The 25,038-nt window shown below is 39.2% G+C and overlaps 1 protein-coding gene across 1 annotated transcript; it reads left to right on the plus strand.

Annotated features, from left to right (window-relative positions):
* The first annotated feature begins 4,054 nt into the window (after nt 1–4,054).
* On the plus strand, nt 4,055–24,806 carry LOC108707025 (matrix metalloproteinase-14). Its single transcript, XM_041580189.1, has 10 exons — nt 4,055–4,437; nt 18,046–18,194; nt 19,366–19,488; nt 19,788–20,095; nt 20,825–20,992; nt 21,198–21,370; nt 21,528–21,666; nt 21,990–22,140; nt 22,254–22,369; nt 22,517–24,806. The coding sequence occupies exons 1-10, from the start codon at nt 4,357–4,359 to the stop codon at nt 22,837–22,839; spliced, it is 1,731 nt and encodes a 576-aa protein (XP_041436123.1). The 5' UTR covers nt 4,055–4,356; the 3' UTR covers nt 22,840–24,806.
* The last annotated feature ends 232 nt before the right edge of the window (nt 24,807–25,038 follow it).

The following is a 25,038-nucleotide window of genomic DNA, read 5'->3' on the forward strand; positions in this document are numbered from 1 at the left end:
ATCAACTAAATGTATCAATTTAAAACAGTTAACCCCCCCCTCCCAGAGCTGCTTTATTAGAAGGTGAGAAATGAAATTTTACACTTCAGCAACTGCTGCTGCCTCAGGCGGTGGAGGGGCCAGGATCGCCCCTGCTCACTCACCCTCTTTAATCTCCTAATCTTTTATATTTACTTAGTCTATTCTTCCATTATTACATTTTCCCCATAAAGAAATAAGGAATGACCATGAAATTGGCCACATAGTTAAAAGTAAAAGGGCCCACTGACACCTAGGCCCACCGGGAGTTTTCCTGGTATCCCGGTGAGTCCGACACTGATCTCTAGTCTTGAACAATACCTCTAATCCAGCTGTCAACCCTGTAACCCTTCTTCATAAATTGTCATTGGTTTATTGTACTAAAATTACACTACATCACTGTGTATCTTGATATAGCCATAGCAAAGCGTTTTCAGATGGTTTGGATTGTACTATTCTCCTTGACGAACAGAAAAAAAACAGATGCACAAAGAATCAGAATAATTATTTATCTGTTACAAAATATCTGCTTAAACCTGACGCAGCAGACACATTGCTGGACACACATATGTCTATGTTATGTACTTTCAGGCGATGGCATCGATTGTGCGTAAGTGTGAAAAAGTTCATACAGGGAAACTGACAAAATGTCTGTCAGCGGACTAGATGCCGCTACAACTGCGCCACCGCCAAGTCAGGTAAATGGTCAGCTGATCAACTTCCTCCCGCCCGCCTTTTACTTGTGTCCTCGAGGCGGCCTTCTTCGCGGAATTATCCCAATAAGGAGGTCCGAAGGCTTGGCACTTGCCTGATTTATGCTGCTCTATCCCAGTAAAGACGACAGAAAGATAGACAAAGGGACCGAGAAGGGAAAAGGAGGAGTTGCAAACCAAGACGGGCATGAAAGTAGAAGGGGGGGGGGATGTCACAGGAAATGGGGTAACGAGGAAGAAGGGGGTGGAGGAGAATTGCAAGCTCAGCAGCACATGCTCACGTATTATGCTGAGACATTATTCTGGGGATGTGGAGGAAGGAAAGGCACAGTGCCAAGTCTACGGCTGGGGGTTGTTGGGATGTCCAGGAAGGGAGAGGATTACATTGGGGTAACTGTGTGGGATATAAATGTTCTGATTAATATCCAACCTGTAGCCTCCAGATACTGCTGAACCCCAGCTCCAGCCCAGGAGATGCAGCTTGGAAATGGCAGATAGGTTATAATAATAGGAGGACGTTGCAAGACATGTAGTTAGACATTCTGTCCTGGTTTCATACAGGTGTGGGACCTGTTATCCAGAATGCTCGGGGGGGCTGGGGCTTTCGGATAACAAATCTTTCCATAACTTGGATCTTCATACCTTAAAGGAGAATTCAACCCCTTATTAAAAAAACCCTACCCTACATGAACCCTCCTCCCCTCCCCCCAGCCTAGCTGCTACCCAGAGAAAATGTTCCTAACTTTTTACTTACCCCTCGGTGCAGATTCAGGGCATATCGGAGTTCACGGCAGCCATCTTCTTCTCTTCAGGAAGTAAGTGCCATATTGGTGCATGTGCAGTTGGAGCAGTCTGCTGGTCTCGAACAACTGTGCATGCTCTGAAATTGCCGAATTGCCAGAAGAAGACCCAAAGATGGCTGCCGTGAACTCAGATGCCCTGAATCTGCACTGAGGGTTAAGTAAAAAGTTAGGGGCATTTACTTGGGGTACCAGTTAGGCTGGGAAGGAGGGGGGTCTATGTAAGGTAGGCGGTAGGGTTTTTTTTTAAATAAGGGGTTGAATTCTGCTTTAAATCTAATAAAAAGTCATATAAACATTAAATAAACCCAATAGCCTGGTTCTGCTTCCAATTAGGATTACTTATATCTAGTGTGGATCATGTACAAGTTAATGTTTTATTATTATAGAGAAAAAGGAAATCATTTAAAAAAAATGGATTAATTGGACAAAATGGAGTCTATGGGAGACACCCTTTGTATAATTTGGAGCTTTATGGATAATGGGTTTCCAGATAACTGATCCCATACCTGTATAATATATTGTCATTTGTATTTCATTTTACCTGTATTCCTTTCTTATCATCTGGTACTTATATATACACCTTTTTTTTCAATATATCCTACTTTGATTGGTTGGCTTGTCAAGTGCTGCAGTTAGCAGCTGGAGGGCTGCAAGCAGAGCAACGTATCACCTTATATGTAAAAGTTACCAGATCAAATGTTTGGACTGACATTGTATGAAAGAATAACACTGTATAAAAATGAAGGAACAAAAGCAATTAGCAAGATTGTTCTCTTCTCTTCTGGCCCTTGTCCTGTGCATTTATGGGTTATTCTAAGCCCGGAATCCACACCTTTTGTGTCTCCCCCCACTCCTTCCACGGCAGATCTGCTGATCTGAGTGGTTTCATATGACCGCCTTTGTCTACAAAGCACATTTTCAGCCTTTCACCACAAAACTTAGTCCAGGCGTGTCAGTTTGGGGACCCCCTCCTTACCATGCCCTGCTGTGACCCCCTTTAGATTCCATTTAAATGTTAGGTAACTCTTTTAGAGCCTCATGGAGAGTGAGATGCCTCTTAGCTGCCTCTACCTCACCATATTTGCCTCCGATAGCACTGAACTGATCTTGTGTGGATTAAGGGCAATGCCACTGACGCTGCCTGTGTGGGAGTAAATGGGGAGAATTGGCAGCTCCAGGTTCAATTTTAGCCTGAGCATGTTTAAAGGAGCTGTAACACCAAAAATGAAAGTGCCCTAAACTATTTAAATATAATGTACTGTTGAGCTGCACTGGTAAAACGGGGGTGTTTGCTTCAGAAACACAACTATAGTTTATATAAACAAGCTGCTGTGTAGCCATGGGGGCAGCCATTCAGAGCTTAAAAATGAGAAAAGGCACAGGATACACAGCAGATATCAGTTAAACTCTGTAGTATACAATTCTTCAGAACTTATCTGTTATCTACATGTCACATGTGCTTGAATGGCTGCCCCCATGGCTACACAGCAGCTTGTTTTTATAAACTATAGTTGTTTTTTCTGAAGCAAACACACCAGTTTTAACAGTTCAGGGCACAAGTACATCATATTGTCTTTCTTTTATAACACTTTAATTTGTTGGTGTTACTGTTCTTTTAAGGGTTCATTCCCAAGTTGGGTTGCCACCTGGCCAGTATTTTACCAGCCTGACCAGTAAAAATTATACATTACCCCAATGTTATTAATAGGGAAAAAATCTAAATATATAGGAAGGCTGGTATTTTTTTCCAAAAAAGTGGCAACCCCAGGGGCGTAACTACAGAGGAAGCAGACCCTGCGGCTGCAGGGGGGCCCAGTAGGTACAGGGGGCCCCATGAGGCTCTCATTGATGAGCAATTTGAACATATATTGGTAAAACAGGACAAATGCTGGATATGTTGGGGGCCCTAAAATTAATTTGCTGTGGGGCCCAGCAACATCTAGTTACGCCACTGGGCAACCCTATTCCCAAGGGATAAAGTTGAACTAAGGCCACAGAGGCACACAGAAAAGCTAATTCTATGGGGATAGTATCTAGGCTGCGAATTGCTGGGCAGCATCCTAATATTTTGTGGGCTGTTTGCAATGCAGCAACTAATTTACAAGACACCCAAAATATGAAATGATTCAAATGATTTGGCTAAACCCAAATCAGTACTGCATGTTGCAGGGCTTGTCCACAAAAGCTGCACTCTGTTCCTCCACTTGAACTGTAATTTGGCGTTAGTGCCTGCCAAATGTTTTGTGTGATTTATTTTGTCGTGTTCACTGTATTTATTACGTGTAAAACATTGGCACAGACTTGTGCAATCTGCAGGCCTCCTGTGTTTGTGAAACTACACCTTACAGCAGAATGCTGTCAATGGGGTGCTGGGAGTTAAATTTAAACAGCTGGAGAGTTTTCATTTGGACATCCCTGGTTTTTAGCAAGCATTATTATTGTGTGCTCCATGGGCCAAAAGAGTCTGGGAGAGTAGGGAGGGGGGTATACAGTGTAGGCGTGGCTTAGAGCTGCACATCAATGCCTTACCATTTCCAGTCCAAACCTACAGACCACGTCTGCAGTTGAAGAGGGAGAGAAGGATAGTGAGGGGAATAGCGTAGTGGGGCAGTCACAGCAAAGATACTAGGGAAGGAAAGAAAAACTTGATATAACATGCACTGTTAATAACCTTTGCAAATTACTCACTTTAAAAAGAGTTAACACATAGTTTGAGCTGTGAAGTGTGGTTAAGGGGACTGAACAGAGATCAGCGGATAAGAAGCCTATTCTTACCCTGCAGACAACTACTTTTCAGAGGCTCTTTTACTCAGTCGCACAGGATGGAGCCTCTGAGAGCAGCCTGGATTTGCCTGTTTCTGTGCTCTGTATGCAGCTCTAGCCCTGCCAAATTCAGCCCAGAGGTGAGTGTGACACTGACAACTGGACAACTGTATTATTTGTTTAATTTAACTCCCTTACTTTCTGTTAATGTCTTTTCAGTATTTAATTTCCTACAGCCCCCCCCCCCTCTTTTTCCTAGAGAAGCCGCTCTGGGCTCCCCCAGAATCTGAGGTCACACATGAATCCAGTTAGAAGCTGGAAACTAAATCTGGAAAGCATTCAATTGTGAGGGAGAGTTGGAATGAAGAAATGGAGAACAAGAATCAGGCAGAAGGGAAAAAATCCTGAAACTCTAATGATGGAGATAGAAGGGGAAAATGAACTATATAGTAATGGGAATGCACTCCAGATATTACTGAACACACACCACCCAGAATCCCGTGTGGCTGTCAGTACAGTGCTGGGAGTCTTAGGTCAATAACACATACCAGGCCACCAGTTGCCTTTCTCTAAAATTAGGAATCAGAAGCAGACAATTAGGGTTTGCAACCCTTTCTGGAAAAAAATACCGGTCTTCCTTTATATTTCTGTTTTGTCCCTATTAATAACATTGGGATCAACCATCATTTTTACCGGCCAGGCCTGTAAAATACCGGCCAGGTGGCAACCCTAGAGACAATGGGCACCGTCAGAGTTACAGACACAAAACAAAAATCTGATTTGTATCTTTCTTTAGATATATCAGTCACTGTAAATGTCCCAGCATAATGAAATGACCAGTATGAGCCAGTGACAGAAGGGGAAAATAATTGAGTTAGCAGATAACTGTAAGAGTAGTCCAGAGAAGGAGGAAAGTGAGGGAGGAGAGGTTTAAGGGAGGAGAAAGAGAGGGCATGAGAGAGAGGCCACTCCAAGGATCTCCACTTCAACAGAAACCTTTTTCTATCACTCCAGTGTCCCAGGCAGCAGGGGAGATTAATTTAATAACAGGGTCAATCACTCTTTTCATTATAGATTTTGGACATGGTGGGCTCTGTTCCCCACTACAGACCTTATATTATTTTCCACATATGCCCCATTTAGAAATGTACAAATACATTCCTAATGGCTACTTTATCAGAGTTCTGAATGTGAACAATAAGTTACAATATACAGGTCAATACTGCCATTATTGAATGAAAATAATAATTTTGAGTGAAATATCTTGGATCATTAGATACTTTTTGAGTGATGTTTGTTTTTAAATTGTTACCATATTCCTCTCTTCAGACTGACCCACCTAGTTTTACTAAAGCTAAATGGTGCTGCTTACTCTGCAGTATGGATAATACAATAGTGGGAGAATGTATTTGTTTAGCATAGGTAAATGTGCCCTTCCCAGCAGGTCATTTCTATTGGCTTCTCTTGAAGTACAAGAAGTCGCATATTGCTTAGTTTGAGAATGTGGCTTGTGAGCCAATAGACTTCAAACTACATTACATTATGTATATACCTCTGTATGATGGCATGCAATACAAATACAATAGAACCCCCATTTTACAGCCCCTGATTTTAAGTTTCCCCTCATTTTACATTGTTGTTTTGTGGTCCCACTTATATATTATGTATAATACATTTCCCTGATTTTACATTTTCCTGGATTTTACACCATTTTTTTTCTGGTCCCCAGAAGGTTAGAGAAAAGGCAACTTTTTGTAGAGTTGTTAATGTTCACATGAATAAAACTAAAAATGTAAACAATGGCCTTCTACAAGTGTCAGCTGAGACATTTGTTCATTACTGCTGCTGTGAGCATTCATGCAGCTACACAAGCGTTTGCTGGAAAAATGCTGTATTGACACCCCCAGGCCAGTGCAGCAGATTGGCCAGATAAGCCATTGTTTTTGGACAGCTGTTGAAAATAGTCTTCCTGGACACCAACAGTGATTAGGGTTGCCACCTGACCGGTATTTTACCTGCCTGGCCAGTAAAAATTAAGCTTGGTTGAAATGTTATCAATAGGGAAAATGCATAAAAATATAGGAAGCACCGTATTTTTTTCAAGAAAAGGTGGCAACCCTAACAGTGACACATAAGTGAAATTCCAGCACCAGTCTGCTTGAAGAATTTCCTTTCAGGTTGTTTTCTCCTCTACAAATCATACTTTATTAAATGGGGACACAATGGGCGACTTCATCATCCACGTAGCTCTGGCTTCAGTGTGTCTTAGGCTTAGCTCTTCTTATGAAACATATTTCCTTTTCAGAGTAACAAAGTTGTCCTCAGCTTCATGGTGATACAGCCTACTTTCCTAGAAGTAGAAACAAAACTGACACCTGGGCTACAGTCACACAAGGTGTTTTCTCGTCTGTGTATTATGCATTTTCGTGCTAAAATGCAGTGTGTGCTCTGATAGATGGATTCCATGTCTGTCAGTACATTCAGATCACTAAGGGAGCAGATTGGGCTTATTGCTTCCTGATTTATACCAAATTTCTACCCATTTCTAACACACTGTGTGCACACAGCGTGACTATGGAGGCTTTTTCCTGGAGAAGTTCTCAGCTGTGAAGCCACACTGTCTACAGCTAAATCTTGGTATGCCATTGAAAACTCAGGGCTTGTACATGCACATATCATGCAAGCACCAACTGGGGCATTCATAAGTCTCCTCAAATTTCTTGGCGCGTGGAAACCAAGATGTAGAAGCATGACATCCTTGAGTTGTACACGCACTCATGAACCAAAGATTATGCTTTCCTAATAGTCAGTAAATTTAACCTAGCAGATGGTTCTGTCCTGAGTCAGCAGAATACAAGTTTGGCTCTATTGCCACATTGAAATTCAGTTTTGCACACTTATAATTTATTCTAGAAGGTATTTTGACTTGTAAAAGGGTAATTTCAACATTTGTAGATAGTAATATTCTAAAATATTCTAAGCAAGCTTGCTGGCCCTATCAATTGGGCATATGTGTGAATCTTATAACTCAAAGGCAATGATTGTGATTGAAATCATGGAATATATGACTTTAAAGGAAAGCAGATCTTACTTTTATCAGTGCAAAAGAGACACATAAGATGCATGAACTTGGGAATATTATGGTCCCACCTTCCAGAGCACAAATTGCTGATCCCTGGGACAGTCTCAAATAGGCTTGCCCAAGACACTGGCACAGTAGAGGTTCAGTCATCTAAAGGGTTATGATTTTTTATAACACATATTAGACCTTCTGTTTTGCACCTGACAAAAAGAAGTGATATGTCTAACATATCGTCAATAAATGGGGAAACCCCAAATGCGTAAAATGTTCCAGTAAGCCACAAGTGTTCTTTTTCCTTTGAAAACAAAAAATGACCATCCTAAATCATCTGATTTAAACCCACATATTGTATCCATATAAAATATCTTTGCTTCCGCAAAAATGTTAAGTAAACATTTATCATTGTTGCAAAACAGTTTCACAGTATGGCAATATGTTGTTTATCTATAGTTTTACTTAAGGGCCAGACTATACAGACAGTTAATTCTGGCCACTCCCTGACCAGTTCAACTAGTTAATGCAATACAGTAAAAACATCACCTGCTTGATACTGCCTCTGCCCCTGCAGTTTACAGAGCAGTGTCTTATGCAGTTGTGGCCATGGACTAGTTGCACCCAATGGGCTAACTTATCATGCATTTTCTGAACCTTTAAACACTACAGTCATTTTCATGTCTTCCAAGGCTAAAATGTGCAATATTAAAGGGGTGGTTTGCCTTTAAGTTGACTTTTAGTATGTTATAGAATGCCCAGTACTAATCAGCTTTTCAATTGGGTCTTCATTATTTATTCTTTTTTATTTATTTGCATCCTTTTGTGACTCTTTCCAGCTTTCAAATAGGGGCTCACTGACCCCATCTAAAAACGAATGTCCTGTAAGGCTACACATTTATTGTTATTGCTACCTTTTATTACTTGTCTTTCTATTCAGTCCCTCTCTTATTCAAATTCCAGTTTCTTATTCAAATCAATGCATTGTTGCTAGGCTAAATAGGACCCTAGCAACCAGACTGGAGAGCTGCTGAATAAAAAGCTAAATAATTACAAAAACATAAATAATAAAAAATGAAAACCAATTGCAAATTGCCTCAGAACAACCTCTTTAAGCTGCAGCAATGACCCAAGAGAGCAAAACCTTTAGGACTTTCAATGTCTTGCTATAGTTCATTTTCTTTCTTAGCATTAAGAAGTCATCTTCATTTCAATCCTATTGTGTCTACAAAGAGGTTGCAACTTTATATGGAGAATAATGCACCCTTCAAATATATATATATATATATATATATATATATATATACCAAGACTCATTATTAGCCTAACTGATGATATCATTAAACACATTTCATAAACATTGAATTTACAGGATATTCATGGCTTTTGTGTATTATCAGGATATATTAATAGGTTATTAATGGTGCATTCTGTAGTCAGTGTAATCATTGCACAAATATACACTGACATTACTGCACCTGAATTTGGAAACTGCATTCCTAGAATTATTAGATACCCTATTAGACGAAAGGCATTTTTATTGATTTCCTTACATGTAATCCCTGCCTCTGATAGTGATCTTTCTCCCATTATAGCTGTGTCCGGTGGTCATTTCCTGGTATATAATTTCTTTTTGTCTGGAGGAAGGGGGTCTGGCTTTTCCATTGTGTCTGTTTCATTTATAAATGGCTAATGTATATATTTATTAAGCTGCTTGTTGTACACAATTACCCAGCAAATTGTTGCTATTCTACAGCATGTACAAGTTGATTACACATCAGTTTTTTTCTTATTTTTTTTTTTTTTTAGACAGTTTAGATCCTTGTTTTATTATTCATATCTCCTCTTTTATGTAAAAGATCGAATTAAGAGGTGGATAATGATTAGACAAAAACCAAGACATGAATCAACTGTCTTTAAACATCCATGTGTCCATAATTTATAGTACAAAAGCCGCATACCAAGTACCAGCTGTGTCTGCATCTGTATTGCACGTTGCACCTGACTTACAATTCTGGTTCTAAGGCACTTATGCCAAATCTACAGAAACATGATGCAATTACTTTCTCTTTTCTCTCTCTTATATGGACAAAATGTCCATTATTTTTCCAATTTGCACCACAAGCAGCTTGATAAACGTGGCACCATATTTTTTGCTAATTAAATACACCTTTTTTTTTAACACAGCAACAAGTAAGTCTGTTGTACACTGACTTGTTTATTTATTTATAAATGTATGGTAGGTCTATGCATATCAGTGGCTGTCTCTAGTCAGTAGTGGTGAATTGGACTATCCCATAAGTATTCTTCCTGCCAGCAATACATTTTCCAGTTTTACTATGTGCGAAAATACCTATCCAGTGCCTGGACCAGGTGTTCTTACCCAGATGGTGGAAAAAGTCTAAAGTCTGTCTGTCTAAAACTCTGCTTGTTTAGTTGTTTAGTAAAACAAGACAGAGAGAGACATATTCAAATGATAGCTTAAAACATAGAAAGTTAAAACCCCCTAAGTTAAAAACCCCTAAGTTACAGAAGGCAAAAGTGAGGAGATTCTACCTTTGTATTAGTTCTTCTTTAACACCCTCACTTACCCTACTCAACAATATCTAGTATAGGTAAATCTAAAAACAACTGGACTTGATGAGTAATCAATGAAGACGTTTCACTACTCATCCAAGCAGCTTCTTCAGTTCGACTGACTAGTGTCAGAAGCTGCTCGGATGAGTAGTGAAACTTCTTCATTGATTACTCAGCAAGTCCAGTTGTTTTTAGTTTTTAGATATACCATGACCTGGATGAATGAAAATCTTCATAGTCCTACTGAACAATATTTCAGAATCCACCTTCTGCAACGTAGTCTCCTTGAGAGATTACTATCACATCGAATCAGCAACTTTCCATATGTTTTTTTTTCTTCCTTAATTGCTACATCTAAACATTTCACTTTTCCCACTCCTCTACCTGTGCTTTTCATTCTTTCGTGTTTTACATAAATGGCAGTCTGTCCCCGCACTGCTTGCTTTATAAATCATACTTTCCACTATGGAATGCTACAGCCCTAACCCTGGCCAAACCCACTGACACATACTGCTTCTTCAGTCTCTTCTCTTTTGGCTTGTATGATACTACTCGTCTTTGTTTCATTCTCTACAACCACCTTCCGTCCTCTGCTACACACATACCCTGACTACTATCCTTTTATAACCTTTTACCATTCATGCCATCCTTCGGTTTCCTCCAGACGTTCTACATTTAATTCCATTCCTGCATTTACAGCTATTATATATGCCACTTCACAGGACCCAATGCATAGTAGAAAATGTTTAGTGTAATTTGTAGTGTTATGTACCTTTCCTATTTGGGCATAAAGATGCTGGGGTGACAAAATGCTAGTAGTTGCAGACAAGGATTTGTAAGATGAAGTTAAGGGTTGAGTCACATTGGCAACATACAGTAAGTTGCTTGATCTGAACTGTCATCTCTGTGAAGTGAGCCAGCACTAATTCCCCAAATCCAGACAATGAGCAATGTCATTTTGATTTACTACTAGTGTTTAGGGCACTGTTTCCCACACTGTGGGGCTACCTTAGGCAGTGGCAAGGCTGAGACTAAAGTCCACTTATGGTGATATTTTGGGGGAACAGCGGTTTGTTGTCTTTAATACACCTGAAATCCCAGCTTGAAGGTCAGGGTAAGCTTTGTGGAAAATAAGTATTTGCTGTCTTAGATATTCTTAAAACTATCACTGAATGGCTTATAACAATATTTTCTGATATCAATATATCGGTACTCTTTTCATGAGTTAAGAGGAACCCTTTTAATAATCTTTTATTTCCAATATAAAGATTGGACCTTTAAGTAAACTATGAACAACCACTGGTGTGAAATAATGGCACATTTGGCAGGATGTTTTGTAGCAGCACCCAATAACCCTTCTAGACTCAAAATTGCCATACACATGTTAATGCTGGGTGATAGTAGGCTATGTTAGATATTTATATCTTTGCCACCATGTTTTTGGCTCAAAGCGAGAAAAAAATCCAGGACTAGATCATTATCACCTGAATGGCATTGGCCTAAAAAAAGTTAGTTGACGTCTCTTCAAAACAGAGATCGTACTTAATAAAAGTGTGTCAGACTCACTTAGGCAAACCCAAGCTTGGTTTTAAAATAGGTCCTGGCATTTTAATTACACAGAGGCCCAAACAGCTCCCCACAGGCCCAATATGAAAAAGTTTGGGAACCCCTCTAAATTCTTTGGAGTTTTGTTTATTATTGGCTAAGCTTTCAAAGTAGCATAAAGTTTATTGGATTAACAGAAAATATGCAATATGCATCATAACAAAATTAGACAGGTGCATAAGTTTGGGCACCCCCAACAAAGATATTACATTAATAATTAGTTGAACCTGCTTTTGCAAATGTAACAGCCTCTAGACACCTCCTATAGCCTTTGATGAGTGTCTGGATTCTGGATGGGAGTATTTTTGACCATTCGTTCATACAAAATCTCTCCAGTTCAGTTAAATGGCTGCCGAGCATAGACAGCCTGCTTCAAATCATCCCATAGATGTCGGGGGACTGTGATGGCCATTCCAGAATATTGTATTTCTCCCTCTGCATAAATGCCTTTGTAGATTTCCAAGTGTGTTTAGGGTTATTGTCTTGCTGGAATATCCAACCCCTGCGTAACTTCAACTTTGTGACCAATGCTTGAACATTATCCTGAAGAATTTGTTGATATTGGGTTGAATTCATCTGACCTTCGACTTTAACAAGGGCCCCAGTCCCTGAACTAGCCCCACAGTCCTACAGCATGATGGAACCTCCACCAAATTTGACAGTATGTAGTAGGTGTTTTTCTTGAAATGTGGTGTTCTTATTCTGTCATGCAAAGCGCTTTTTTGTTATGACCAAATCACTCAATTTTTGTCTCATCAGTCCAAAGCACTTTGTTCCAAAATGACTGTTGCTTGTCTAAATGAGCTTTTGCATACAACAAGCGACTCTGTGTGAGTGCAAAGCGGGCTTCTTTCTCATCACCCTGTCATACAGATGTACAGATAGACCATCTGCAGCAAGATGTTGCTTGTAGGTCTTTGGAGGTGATCTTTGGGTTGTCTGCAACCATTCTCACAATCCTCCACATATGCCGCTTCTCTATTTTTCTTGGCCTGCCAGACCTGGGTTTTACAGCAACTGTGTAGGCAGATAATAAAAATAAAGTTATGTGAAACTAATGGCTGCCTCTGTACACTCAGTTTCCACAGGCCTGATCTTGCAGATTGTTGTTTTTGAATAAAAGGCAGGGTTAACAGGGTGGGGGCTAGATTCTTGAGAGGGGCACAGAAAGAGGAAGAAGGGAGAAGATCCCTGGCATTATTTAGTTTAGTACAAGGATAAGAATCTTTTTCACTTACTAAATGGATTTTGGTTGCATAACTCTTACCTTTCACCCCTGCTGTAGATGTTATGATGTACATAGGTACGGGATGCTGGATTGATTATGCTGACTACTATTAGATGTATATTTTGTTACTGTAAATTGTAGCTTTGTAAAAGTTGCTGTATATTTACTGATTTCATAATAATTTCAGTCGTTTGAAATAAAAACAATAGCATGCCCTTGCAGAAGATATTCAAGTATAACCAAGGATTGATATCTAATAGTAGTGTAAGTACACTCAGAACAACAGTATTTGAAGGATATAAGGAAAAAATACAAAAGAGCCATGAATCTCCTGTGAATGATATATTTAGAAACAGTGCTTAGTGATGTCATCAGTTATAATTGGTCCTTAGTGATGTAATTTGTTTTACATGACTAACGGAAACTTTTAAATTCTAACAAATAATGTATATACTGTTCACTGTTGTTAGTTGGGTACATTATTTCCAATATAAAGAGCACTCCATATATATTTCAGAGTAAAATAAAGTCTTTCTACTGGCTTGCCTGTGACCTTGACCAAAATACTTTCTTTGTTTAAATTGAAATATCACTGCTGTATATAAACCTGTTATAGAGAAACACATGGTTCTATTTTGTGTATATTGAGGAAACATAGTTTTCTTTTGCAATGTTTTTGAGTAAAATCCAAGCAGTTTTTCTCAAATTTGTCCATTAGGTAGCCACGTGGCTGTGAATGTGGAGGCATAAGCCCCTGAAGACCTCTGATTGAAGTCAGGGGCCCCTGACCCGACTCAACGAAATAGCTAGTTTGAGAGTTGGAGCGTGTGTAAGGGTAAATGTTGAGGCTTTTTTTAGGCCAAGCAGCCTAATCTTCACAGAGGAGGGTGAGTAGGGTTGGTACCTTGGGAGTATCCATTAGCCCAGGGGCCCAAGAGTAGAAGTAGAACATTTATTTTGGAGGTGGTACATTGATGGAGTGCACTGTAATATTTTTACACTAAACGTCTTACAACTTTAGTAATACAGAGGAGGGTTGCACTAATAAAATAAAAAAACAGACTAATTATTGTAGATTGTACATTGTGCCATTAGATATATCAGTTTGGTTGGTTCATGCTGAGTTATGAATAAAAAGGTGCTGAAATCAGTGTTCTTGGCAATGTTCAAATCAGCATGTTCTCCATATTTATTTTTCCAACAACAGACCCCATCTGCTTTTTATAAGGCTGCTAACCACATGACTTGCATAGTATATATCAAAGGAGGAGGACTATAATTTTAATTTTTAATAAAAATAAAAAAAAAATGAGTTGGCGGTCTTCTAATAAACCCTACTGAGCTGTTTATTCAGTTGTGCTGGTTATGTTAATGACTCAGAGTTCATTATCTGGTACAGTACAAGGACACGTATGCTTGAAATAAAGGTATGTAGTGCAGGAAAACATTTTACATTTTAAAATAGGGGTAAATAGCGCACAAAATTCACTAAAACATATATTCATTGGATGCTTATGTATTAGGTAAACATTTTCATATATACATTGTTTTCATGGCATTGAGCTTGATGTTTTCCTCTACCAGAACAACTGTTATATGAGCTCCAGGTGCTCTTTGCTGCTTTACTCAGATATAGGATTCCGCCATCTCAGCTGCTCTTCTAAAGCTAAATGCATGCATTGTGCCCAAATACAGGGTAACCTGTGCACCAAAACAGTGCACTGTGCATACACAAAGCTTTGAGCTTGGAGGACCATACTGAAGAAAGCCCAGTAGGTGTGTTTTTGTTTCACAAGGAAGGGAGTTGTATCTTGTTACATAGGGCTGCTGGCCATAGGAGATGGCAGGTAAGTCCTCTGCCATAGAAGTTATTAATAGAAACAAAGTAATTTTGTAAAATACATATTTGTTGTCAGTTATCCATTTTGTTGTCACTTTAAAATTACACACACTTATAGTCTCTCGTATCACTTCTGATGTTGCAGTTGATTGAGCAGCCAATCAGAAAGGATGGACAACATTGTCTAGGCCTCTGATCATCATTGATGCTGTATATACATTTTAGGCCTACAGCACACCAGGTATTTCGGACAGGCCTTCTTTAGAGACAATTGCCAAGGTCCAATTGCCCAGCCCTGCCAACACTTGAATGACAAATGCATCACCTATGGCAGATGCTGACCCTGATAGGCAGGGATTGCTGGTGAACACCATACATTATTTTTTGTAGATGAGAAGAGGCCAAAGACAAGGGCTTAAGAAAAAGACAGGTGATACTATATGCCTTAGGATTCGTTTCCTAAAGTAGGCTTCTTTTTTCTAATCTAATTTTCTCTTCAGTTTTGTGCTGCACAAATGAGAAGCAGGTCTGCAAGCAGGATAGTTCAGCCTACAGCTCAGCTTTTGTTAGTGCACAATGAGGGAAACTCACCATTTATAACTTAAGGGCATTTGTTTGTGATTGGGAAGCAGTTTGCCCTCATTCATAGATGATCTACTGAATACTGACAAAGTAAAATGATTAAGGTGACAAAAACTTGCCTCTGATTAAATTCCTGCCATGTGTATTCATAATGGTTCCTTGATTTTGATGGAGTGTACAATAAGAAGGGACATTACATTACATACTGTATATCTTCCAGTTGGTGTGTATTTGTTTGTTCCACTGACGTTTTTTTCGTCTACAAACTTGTGTAAAATGGAGAAGTTGCGTAACGAAGTATGAGAATGACGACATGTGTTTGGGATATTTCCAGCACACAGTTTCAGGAACATCACAGAGATGTTTTTCTCGAAGAATTCTATCAGTCATTTTATAACCAATTATTTATAAATTATTTTTTACTTATACATCACAATGTACTACCATCAATTCTCAAAGACGTGAGTTCCCAGTTTAGAACAGCCTCATCACCATTGATGAGGGACCATTTGTGTACTATTCTGGTGAATTTAAACATGGCTTGCAATTTTTAATTACATTCCCCCTTGAATATTCTGTGTGCTGGCAAAACTGAGGAGCATCCCTCTCTTCTGTCTATTGTATTCCTACTTTTTTTTTACTAGCCCATACCCCCACCAATTCCCTAGTCCACTATAGCACTGTGTTTATTTCCTGTAATGTTAAACCCCTTACCATTTTTTTTTTTGCAATCTCTGCATGCCTCCCCCTCCTACACACACACACTTTGAAGTTCTGTCCATTCATTGTAGCCTCTGGGCATCAACTTCCATTAGTGTTCAACACATATAGATAGCACCATCCCCCTGGTTTGCATGAGTTAATAATAAGATTGAAGTGGTGACTCACTGCAGCAGTGGAGTGGAGAAACCAACCTTCTAAAAGGAGCCAAATAACTATTGTCACTGAAATGGGCTAATGAAAAAACAGGGCACTTTGACCAATGATGTGCTCTGGTGGAATAGAACCTACCCATGCTTCATTGTTACCGGATTTCCTGGGCAGATCAACACTGGCCCTAAATACTGCCCTGTCTTTTGGAAGTCATAATAGGCAGATGGGGCGTTTAGACTGCCACTGTTTACTGCCAGTTCACAATGGTTCTCAAACTGCCCCATGTAACATAAAACACAAGCATGTATTATGTGTATTGAAAGACTAGTTAAACGGATTAACTGTTAACGTTTATTAAGCAAATTGTCTTTTAATAATCCACCATAATGTACCAAGATTGTTATTTATGTATATCCACACTTTCAACCACTGATGCCAAAATGAGTGAATCATTGCTCATCTGACAGTCAGCATTAGAATGTAGTAGGTTTAAAGATGGCTAAATGGGATAATGAGTCGACAGGTGAATAGTGACAATGAAAACGTGAGCATCAATTCACATGCTAATAAAATAAGGCTTTATGGTGAAGATTCTCATTCATCCAGGTCATGGTATATCTGTAGAAATAAGTCAAATAACACCAAGACTACCGATGAAGGTGGAAAACAGGACAGGCGAAAGAACTTGGTACTCCCATTTGTAGATGGGTGTCGGAAAAACTCAGAAGGATTTTTAATAAACACAACATCCCTGTCTGCTTTTAAACCACACAACAACACACTGAGACAGCAACTGGTTCACCCTAAAGACCCAACCCCAAAGCACAAGAAGAGTAACATTGTGTATGCAGTGCAGCAAGGAGTACTCTGATTTGTATGTGGGAGAAGCCAAACAACAGTTACACCAGCGTATGTCGCAGCACAGAAGAGCCAGCTCCTCAGGTCAAGACCTACATCTAAAAGAAAAAGGACACACATTTTAAGACTGCCAAGTCCAGATAGAACGGGAGAACGACTGGTTCAAAAGGTGTTAAAGAAGCCATAGATGTAAAAACTAAAAAAACAAGTTTGCATATGGGGGTGCAACATCTATTGTCTGCCACATACAATGCTGTTTTGGCACTTCTCCCTGGAAGGTTTAATAACACCTCAAAGCTCCAACCATGCTAACACAATTAAGACGTAATTTCATGATATTCTTGCTGATTATGATAAACAGAGTATGCTGATTGGAGCAACATTCCAGGGTATTTATTCCAGAAATATCCTATTTACAAGCCATTCTGAATTGAGAAAGCCAGTTGGATGACTGGTGAATGATTTGACTTATTTCTACAGACTTTATGAAGGGGCACTACTCCATTTTCATTGGTCTGAAGTTGTTCATCGCCTGATACAATAAACCTTGTTTACTGCTTACACTTGCAGAGAGGGCAGTATGCTTTTTCAAGACAGAGCTTTGTTGGACACCACCATTTTCTACATTTATGTGCATGTGTCAATATTTTCATTTCTGTTTTTCTGTAACATTGCATCACTTTCAACTCATCTTATCTACCAAGAGGGGACATTGAATTACTCCTCATTTGACAGAGCTACTATATTTAGTATGCAAGAAAGCAGCTACTACATGATAGAAGAGGGATAGCATGTGACTTCACAGGAGACATATGAATAATATGATAGAGGACTTAAAATGTAACTTGAAAATGTCCTCCATGAATAACAAATGTGTATAAAAATAATGATGTTCTTAAGTATAACTGCAGGGCATGCATGATGTTGTACTTGGAGTGCAACAGGTTGGCAATCTTGCTTTAATACATAATTCATCATCCCCCTTACTCCTTTTTTGTAGGGTCTTCTCAGCGATGTATTGATATTCTTGTTACTGTATATACTATTTCATTATTAAACTCTGTCTGAAATGCGGTGCTGTCCGTAAGCAATAACTGTGTTTTTTTCTCCAGGCCTGGCTACAACAGTATGGATATCTTCCCCCAGGAGATCTGCGGACACACACCTTACGCTCCCCTCAGTCCATGAATTCTGCCATCTCTGCCATGCAGAAGTTCTATGGGTTAAAAGTTACAGGAACATTTGACAGTGACACAGAGAAGTATGTGTGTGCGAGGCCTTGTATATTGATCATGATAGCTCATTTAAGGATGGGGCACTTTGGGGCAGCATTCACTAGCTAAAGGGGTGGGGGGTAGCAAGCAGCACTGCACAGTGAAAACACAAATGTGAATTCCCATGTGCACTTAGGGGTGAGGTGCAGAATACAGGCAGCGCGGAATTCTTCCACAGTCAGCCGTTAATATGACCATCTGTACTTGACATCTATTGTCAGTGGTAATGTGTCTGTGTGGACATTCTGTAAAGATAATGGCACAGGGATGACTTTTGGATGTTTTAAACCCCACATCTCTAAGTTGAACCCCACATCTCTCATTGTAATTGCCTACAGCTCCCACGCAGCTCAACACATGCTATTTGTCCTATGCCAATATCTGCATAATCAAAGGATTACTAAACTTAGTTAAATTAAAAGAACAGGTACGTGTAACAAAACTGATTATATTATGAACATATAAAATGCTTAGGGCCTGGGAACTGAACCATTGTTGTAGGATTTTGGTGATGTATAATATATGTGACTGTCCCTTTAATCTCAGCCTATCTGATTTACACCTTATCTTTTGTGTTGGATTTATAATGTGCATTATGTCTGCCTTTGCCATGAGACCAAGAAAGACAACATTGAGTATTGGTTTTACAATGTCTGCATATATAAGTACTGAAGCAGATGTTGGGAAGAAAACATTTCTTAATGACAAAACAAAGAATTCTTTACATCTAAATGTAGTTTACACAGAAGTTACAACAAGGCTTCTCTAGGAAATGCTGTTGTTGATAGGCTACAAATGCACTGGCCTTTTTCAGTTTGCATTACCTTCTGAGCGTTTTTGTCCCAAAATCCCTTAATTAGTGGTTTTCCAGCAGAAAATAACACTCAGGGAGCTATTTACTAAAATCTGAAAATTTCTCACTATTTTTTTAAAACCACTTTGACTAAACACCCACCCACATTTTTATCATATTTATCAATAAATTAACTCAAAATAATCTGGTGCAGGAAAAGACTCAATAAAATGGTGAAAAAATCCTAATAGTACAATTCTTTTTGGATTATTGCCCGAAAACCACAAAAAAACAAATGTTTTTTTGGAGATAAAGATTATTTCTACATATGAATAACCTTCATTCATTTGTTTCTTTTCATGAAGAGCAATGAAGAGGCCACGATGTGGAGTCCCTGACAAATTTGGTGCTGAAATAAAGGCAAATGTGAGACGGAAGAGATATGCCATCCAAGGTTTGAAGTGGCAGCACAAGGACATCACATTCTGGTGTGTGGCACAAATCAAGTCTGACATACAGTATGTGGGCATATTAATCATAGAGTGAAACTAGAGCTTGCCAAAGTCTCCCTCTGCTATCTATTCACTTGTAAGGGATTATTTTAAAGTGTGAGCTCTCCATTCAAAAATACATCTCTAAAAATCCAATCCAATTGAAAAAAGATGGGAGGAATTTCACTGAGGCAGACTGTGGTGAGCTCTAGTTTCATTCTTTGATTAATCTGCCCACATAGTTTTATTGACACACAGCAATTGTATATGTGTATTAATTTGTATATTTACTCCAGCATACAGAATTACACTCCCAAAATTGGCGAGTATTCTACCCATGAGGCAATTCGGAGAGCCTTTAAAGTTTGGGAGAGTGTAACACCACTGCGCTTCCAGGAGGTTCGATATGTGGATATCCAAGATGGATACACTAAACATGCTGACATCATGTTATTTTTTGCTGAGGGTTTCCATGGAGACAGCACTCCTTTTGATGGAGAGGGGGGCTTTTTAGCACATGCATATTTTCCTGGGACAGGCATTGGAGGTGATACACACTTTGATTCTGCAGAACCTTGGACAGCTAGGAATGAGGATCTCGAAGGTAAGGCAATAATGACCTTTGAGTTCCACTACAGTATGCATCACAAGCCCCTTGGGAATAAAAATGCCTTGCAACTTCTAATACAAATGACATTAAACCTATTAGTTATAATGGCTCTTGGGATTGATATCATCTTTGTATTTTTGGCTACTTTGCACTGTTTGTAGAATTGACTACTTAGGAAAATGTTTAGCTTATACGATGTTTAACTTTCACATCTTTGAATTTAATCAACCTTAAAAGCATCATTGCTGGCCCTGTCACCTGGTTCCTAGGCATGTTTTTTATTTTAGATTTTAATGATCTTGATGCTTCAATGCAATAAAAAGCATACTGAGAACAATGACTGAATTTTCCCATGTGTCAATGCCCATTCTAAATCAAAAACATTGTAATTTTATTGTCTGGATGCTTGGGTTAAGCCACAATTAGGCTCTTCTTGACACCAGTTTTGCTTTGCAAAGCCATAGCTAGTAGTGTGAGCTACTAATTTGTCAATAAATTGTATAGGCTCCTCTGAAGCATTTACAATTTGTCTTTCACCAATTTATATATTTTTATTTACAATACTAGTGGCTCATGTGTCGTTCCATAAATGCCCTGCTATTGTCACTGTTACTGACATTTACAAAAACAAAATTTCATATCATTAGAACTGATGACCTTCCGATATTTTATAATGTATGTGTGTATGTGCTATGTATTTAACTAAGTCTTTGATTTTCTTAGGTAATGATCTGTTCCTGGTGGCTGTACATGAGCTTGGTCATGCACTTGGTTTGGAACATTCAAATGATCCATCAGCAATTATGGCTCCCTTTTATCAGTGGATGGACACAACGAATTTTCAGCTACCAGATGATGACCGCAGAGGAATCCAACAGCTCTATGGCCCTAGTAAGTGATAACTATAACGGGTCTAACTCCTAGAAAAAAAAAGTTGGAAAGCATGTTAGTATGACGAAAATTATGTGGAAATAGTTGAGTAGGTGGTGGTGAGGTTATAAAAATAAGACGAATATATGAAGATAAAACAAAAGTGATCAAAATTATGTTTAAATGATAACTGAAGTGTATTACTGTTAAATGTCTTCATCTATAGATCATGGAGAAGGTCCTCCAACTCGTGCACCTTACCCTACAAGATCTCCCACACAAACCCAGAGACCAGATGATTCCCCACATGATCCCAACCCACCCACTTTTGGACCTGACATCTGTCAGGGCAACTTTGACACAATTGCTGTGTTAAGGGGAGAGATGTTTGTCTTCAAGGTTAGTACGCAAACTGAATGGATTAGATGGAAATTATTTTGGGCTCTTAACCAAATAGATTCTTTATTCTGATATAATTTTAACAACCTTCCTTCATTAGCTACGCTCTTCCTTTAAACTTTATATTATGTCTAATGTTCTCTTTACCATGCAACAGGAACGCTGGTTCTGGCGTGTACGTCATAAACGTATAATGGATGGATACCCTATGCCTATTGGACAATTCTGGCGTGGTCTCCCCAGCTCCATTAATTCAGCTTATGAGCGAAAGGATGGCAAATTTGTGTTTTTCAAAGGTAATGAGCATATATATATATATATATATATATACATACGGCATATACTGTATATACTTTTATGTATATATATATATATATATATATATATATATATATATATTTATATATATTTATATATATTTATATATATATATATATATATATATATATATATATATATATATATATATATATATATCCTTGATAAAGGCCCGAATACGGACCGAAACGTTGGATGCACAAGTATGAATATATATATATATATATAAAATATACTAACCCAAACAAGTCCCTAGATTTTACTAAAGCCAAGTTTGTTGACATATGCTTTGTTTTTTCAGGTGATATGCACTGGGTATTTGATGAAGCTATCTTAGAGCCAGGTTATCCTAAAACCCTAAAGGAGATGGGCCGTGGACTTCCAAGCGACAGAATTGATGCAGCCCTCTATTGGATGCCAAATGGAAAGACCTACTTCTTCAGGGGAACCAAGTAAGTGGAGCATAAGGGTGTGAGACAAAGGTGTAGATTGTATTTAAGATACCATTTTAATGTGATCTTCTTTCTAGGACAAACATATTTCATCCTCATCTTGTTTTATCCAGGTATTACCGGTTTAATGAGGAGACGAGAGCAGTGGATCCAGAATACCCCAAGCCTGTCGAAGTGTGGGAAGGCATCCCAGACTCTATCAAAGGAGCATTCATGGGCAGTGATGGAGGTAAATATGAAACTCTGAAGGCAAAGTCTGTCTGATCCATGGACAGTATAAAATAGATCCATTTACGTAGGTCAGAGCAAAAAACATAATGAACCCATTCTTATATTTATGGCTTATAATGCTTTCTCCCCTCATTCTGTCCTCCAGCCTTCACTTACTTTTACAAGGGTAACAAGTATTGGAAGTTCAACAACCAGCAACTGAAGACAGAGTCTGGCTACCCTAAATCCGTTTTGGTCGACTGGATGGGCTGCAGCACTGTTCAACAGCCAGAAGAGGATGATGACAGGGAGGTGGTTATTATTGAGGTAGACGAGGCGAGTGGTGGAGTGAGTGCTGCAGCCATTGTCGTTCCTGTCCTTCTTCTGCTTTGTGTTATTTCCCTTGGACTGGCTGTGGTGCTTTTCAGGCAATGTGGCACACCGAAGAGGATTCTTTATTGGCAGCGGTCCCTTTTGGATAAAGTGTGACCACCTACACTTAGAAATTTGCACCCTCCCCCTGAATTACTGCCTCTCCAGCCCTCCTCTGTCTGCCTCATACAAATGATACAGGGAGCAGAATCAGCTTCCAGGAAAGAGAGAAGCGCTAATGCAATTTGCACCAACTTTGCCTCTTACTATTTTCTCTAGTGGCACGTGTTGTGTTTAACCCCTTCACTGCCAGACTGGGGCCAAGATGATTGAACAGATTATGATAAGTGTTTGGTCATTAGGGCCTGTTCTCTCAAATAACAGCAAGTTACAAAAGTCATGACAGAGAGGGACATGAACTTGAGCTTTAAAAGGACTAATACTGTTTAGTTTTTGAAATTCAAAATAAATATGAGCCTTCGTTCTTTTCCTTCCTACAAACACCCAATGTTTTATCACCAGCCAGAAGTAAAGAGCCCTGTTCCTAGCTGGGTATGAATGTGCTAGTCATAAGGATTTTTTTTTGTCCAGGAATATGGAGGTGTACACTCAGGAACATACTCCTTGAACTGCATGGGATTTGATATAGGACACACAATGTTTTAAATATTGATTAGAAGGTCAGTGTCATGGTAATTATACATTAAAGGCATTGATATGAATGATGAATTAAACTACAGGAGAGCACATTAAACTGGCTGTTAACCACAAGTCTTGGTTACTAAGCTTTTAGATATGCCAAATAATTCTGCCAGTCCCATGGAAACTACAGATAAACTGTATAAGTGTCCTAAGGGGAAGATATATAAAACTTGTAGTAGCTTCTCTCCACTTACGTATTGCTGTAACCCAACGGTAGTTAGTATGTTGTGTGATCCCTTCATATTCCTGGACAGTATACCCTAAAAAATAGCCCCACCACTTAATCAGTAGAAAAGCCAGTGATGGGATTGTTTTGTAAGGTGTGACATGGGGACTGTTGAGGAGTTAGTTTCTTTCTCTCTTTTTTTAATTTTTTTTTGCAGAGCAGGAATCTGTATATAGAAGTGGGGGGGGGGGCAAGTCTAAGATAAACATTGCCCAAATCCTTTAGTGCCTTATTAGGTGTCCCTCAACCACCCATTTTCTTCTATGACGCCTCCTCTAAGCCCTCCACCTTTATAATCTGATGATTCTGTAAGGGAAAGGGTTAATGTGCAGCTCCCTGCTACCTACAGATCATTGCTGAGGGATGGACATTGCTCTGTAGGTACTTTGGAAGGTATTGGCTATTTTTTTTTGTATACAATCTGGCAGCAAAGGGGTTATTCACTGCTCGTTGGGTCTAGCAGGAAGGCATTACATCATGCTGTGCTAGCAAAAGTGTCCATTCCAGTGCTAAAGAAAAGATTATCCATCTCTGTTAATCGCAGCTATGGGTGTCTTTGGAAGGAAAGGGGTGACGAAGGGCAAATCACATGGTACGGTTAAGGGGGTGGGGATCACATTTGCTTCTTTCCCTTCTCCTATTCTTTGGTTTATATTTTTAATATTATAATTAATATTATTTGGTAATGAGGCTTCATGTATTTGCACAGCCCCTGCAGGTCAGGTGGCTTTGTGTTTTACACCTGCCTACTGCAAGAGGGGTCTATGGAGCAACTCAGGTCTTGGTATAAAGAGCAGCGCTCTGCTTGCCCCTTCTGCAGTGAATGGGTGTCTTATTTTCCCCTACCCTTAAAAGCCACACTGAGGCCAGTGCTTGCACATTGATTTGGGGGGGGGCAACCTGCCAACCTCCAACCCAGACCCCAAGTGCATTATCACTGACTCATACAAAGACTAGAAAGGGCAAACTTACTGCAGTATTCCCTCAATTTAATGTATTGGAGTATCTGGGGCCACGTTGTTGGGTTAATTAAAGCTTGTCGAATGGACAAATTCAGTTTTTTAATTGTTTTTATGTGTCCTTTTTTATCTAAAGAAAACAATTTGTTATGTCCAAAAAAATTTGTAACATTGGAACCATTAAATGCCAAAATGTGCTACAAGTGTGTGTTCATTAGTGATATATGTGGTGCTTTCATTCAGGCAATTGTGTGCAAACATTTCTGAGCAGAGAACAGCAAATGATATAGGTGTCTTGGAACAGCCCCACAAATGGGACATGTGTAGTGCTCTATATAAGGTGCACTGTACAACTGCTGGAGGTGAGATGGGTTCATACTGGGAAGTAGTGTTAACCAGCCCTGGTTATTCCAGTTGTTGTGCCCATAG

The sequence above is a fragment of the Xenopus laevis genome, chromosome 1S (genome assembly GCF_017654675.1).
Source record: "Xenopus laevis strain J_2021 chromosome 1S, Xenopus_laevis_v10.1, whole genome shotgun sequence".
NCBI classification, from domain to species: Eukaryota; Metazoa; Chordata; class Amphibia; order Anura; family Pipidae; genus Xenopus; species Xenopus laevis.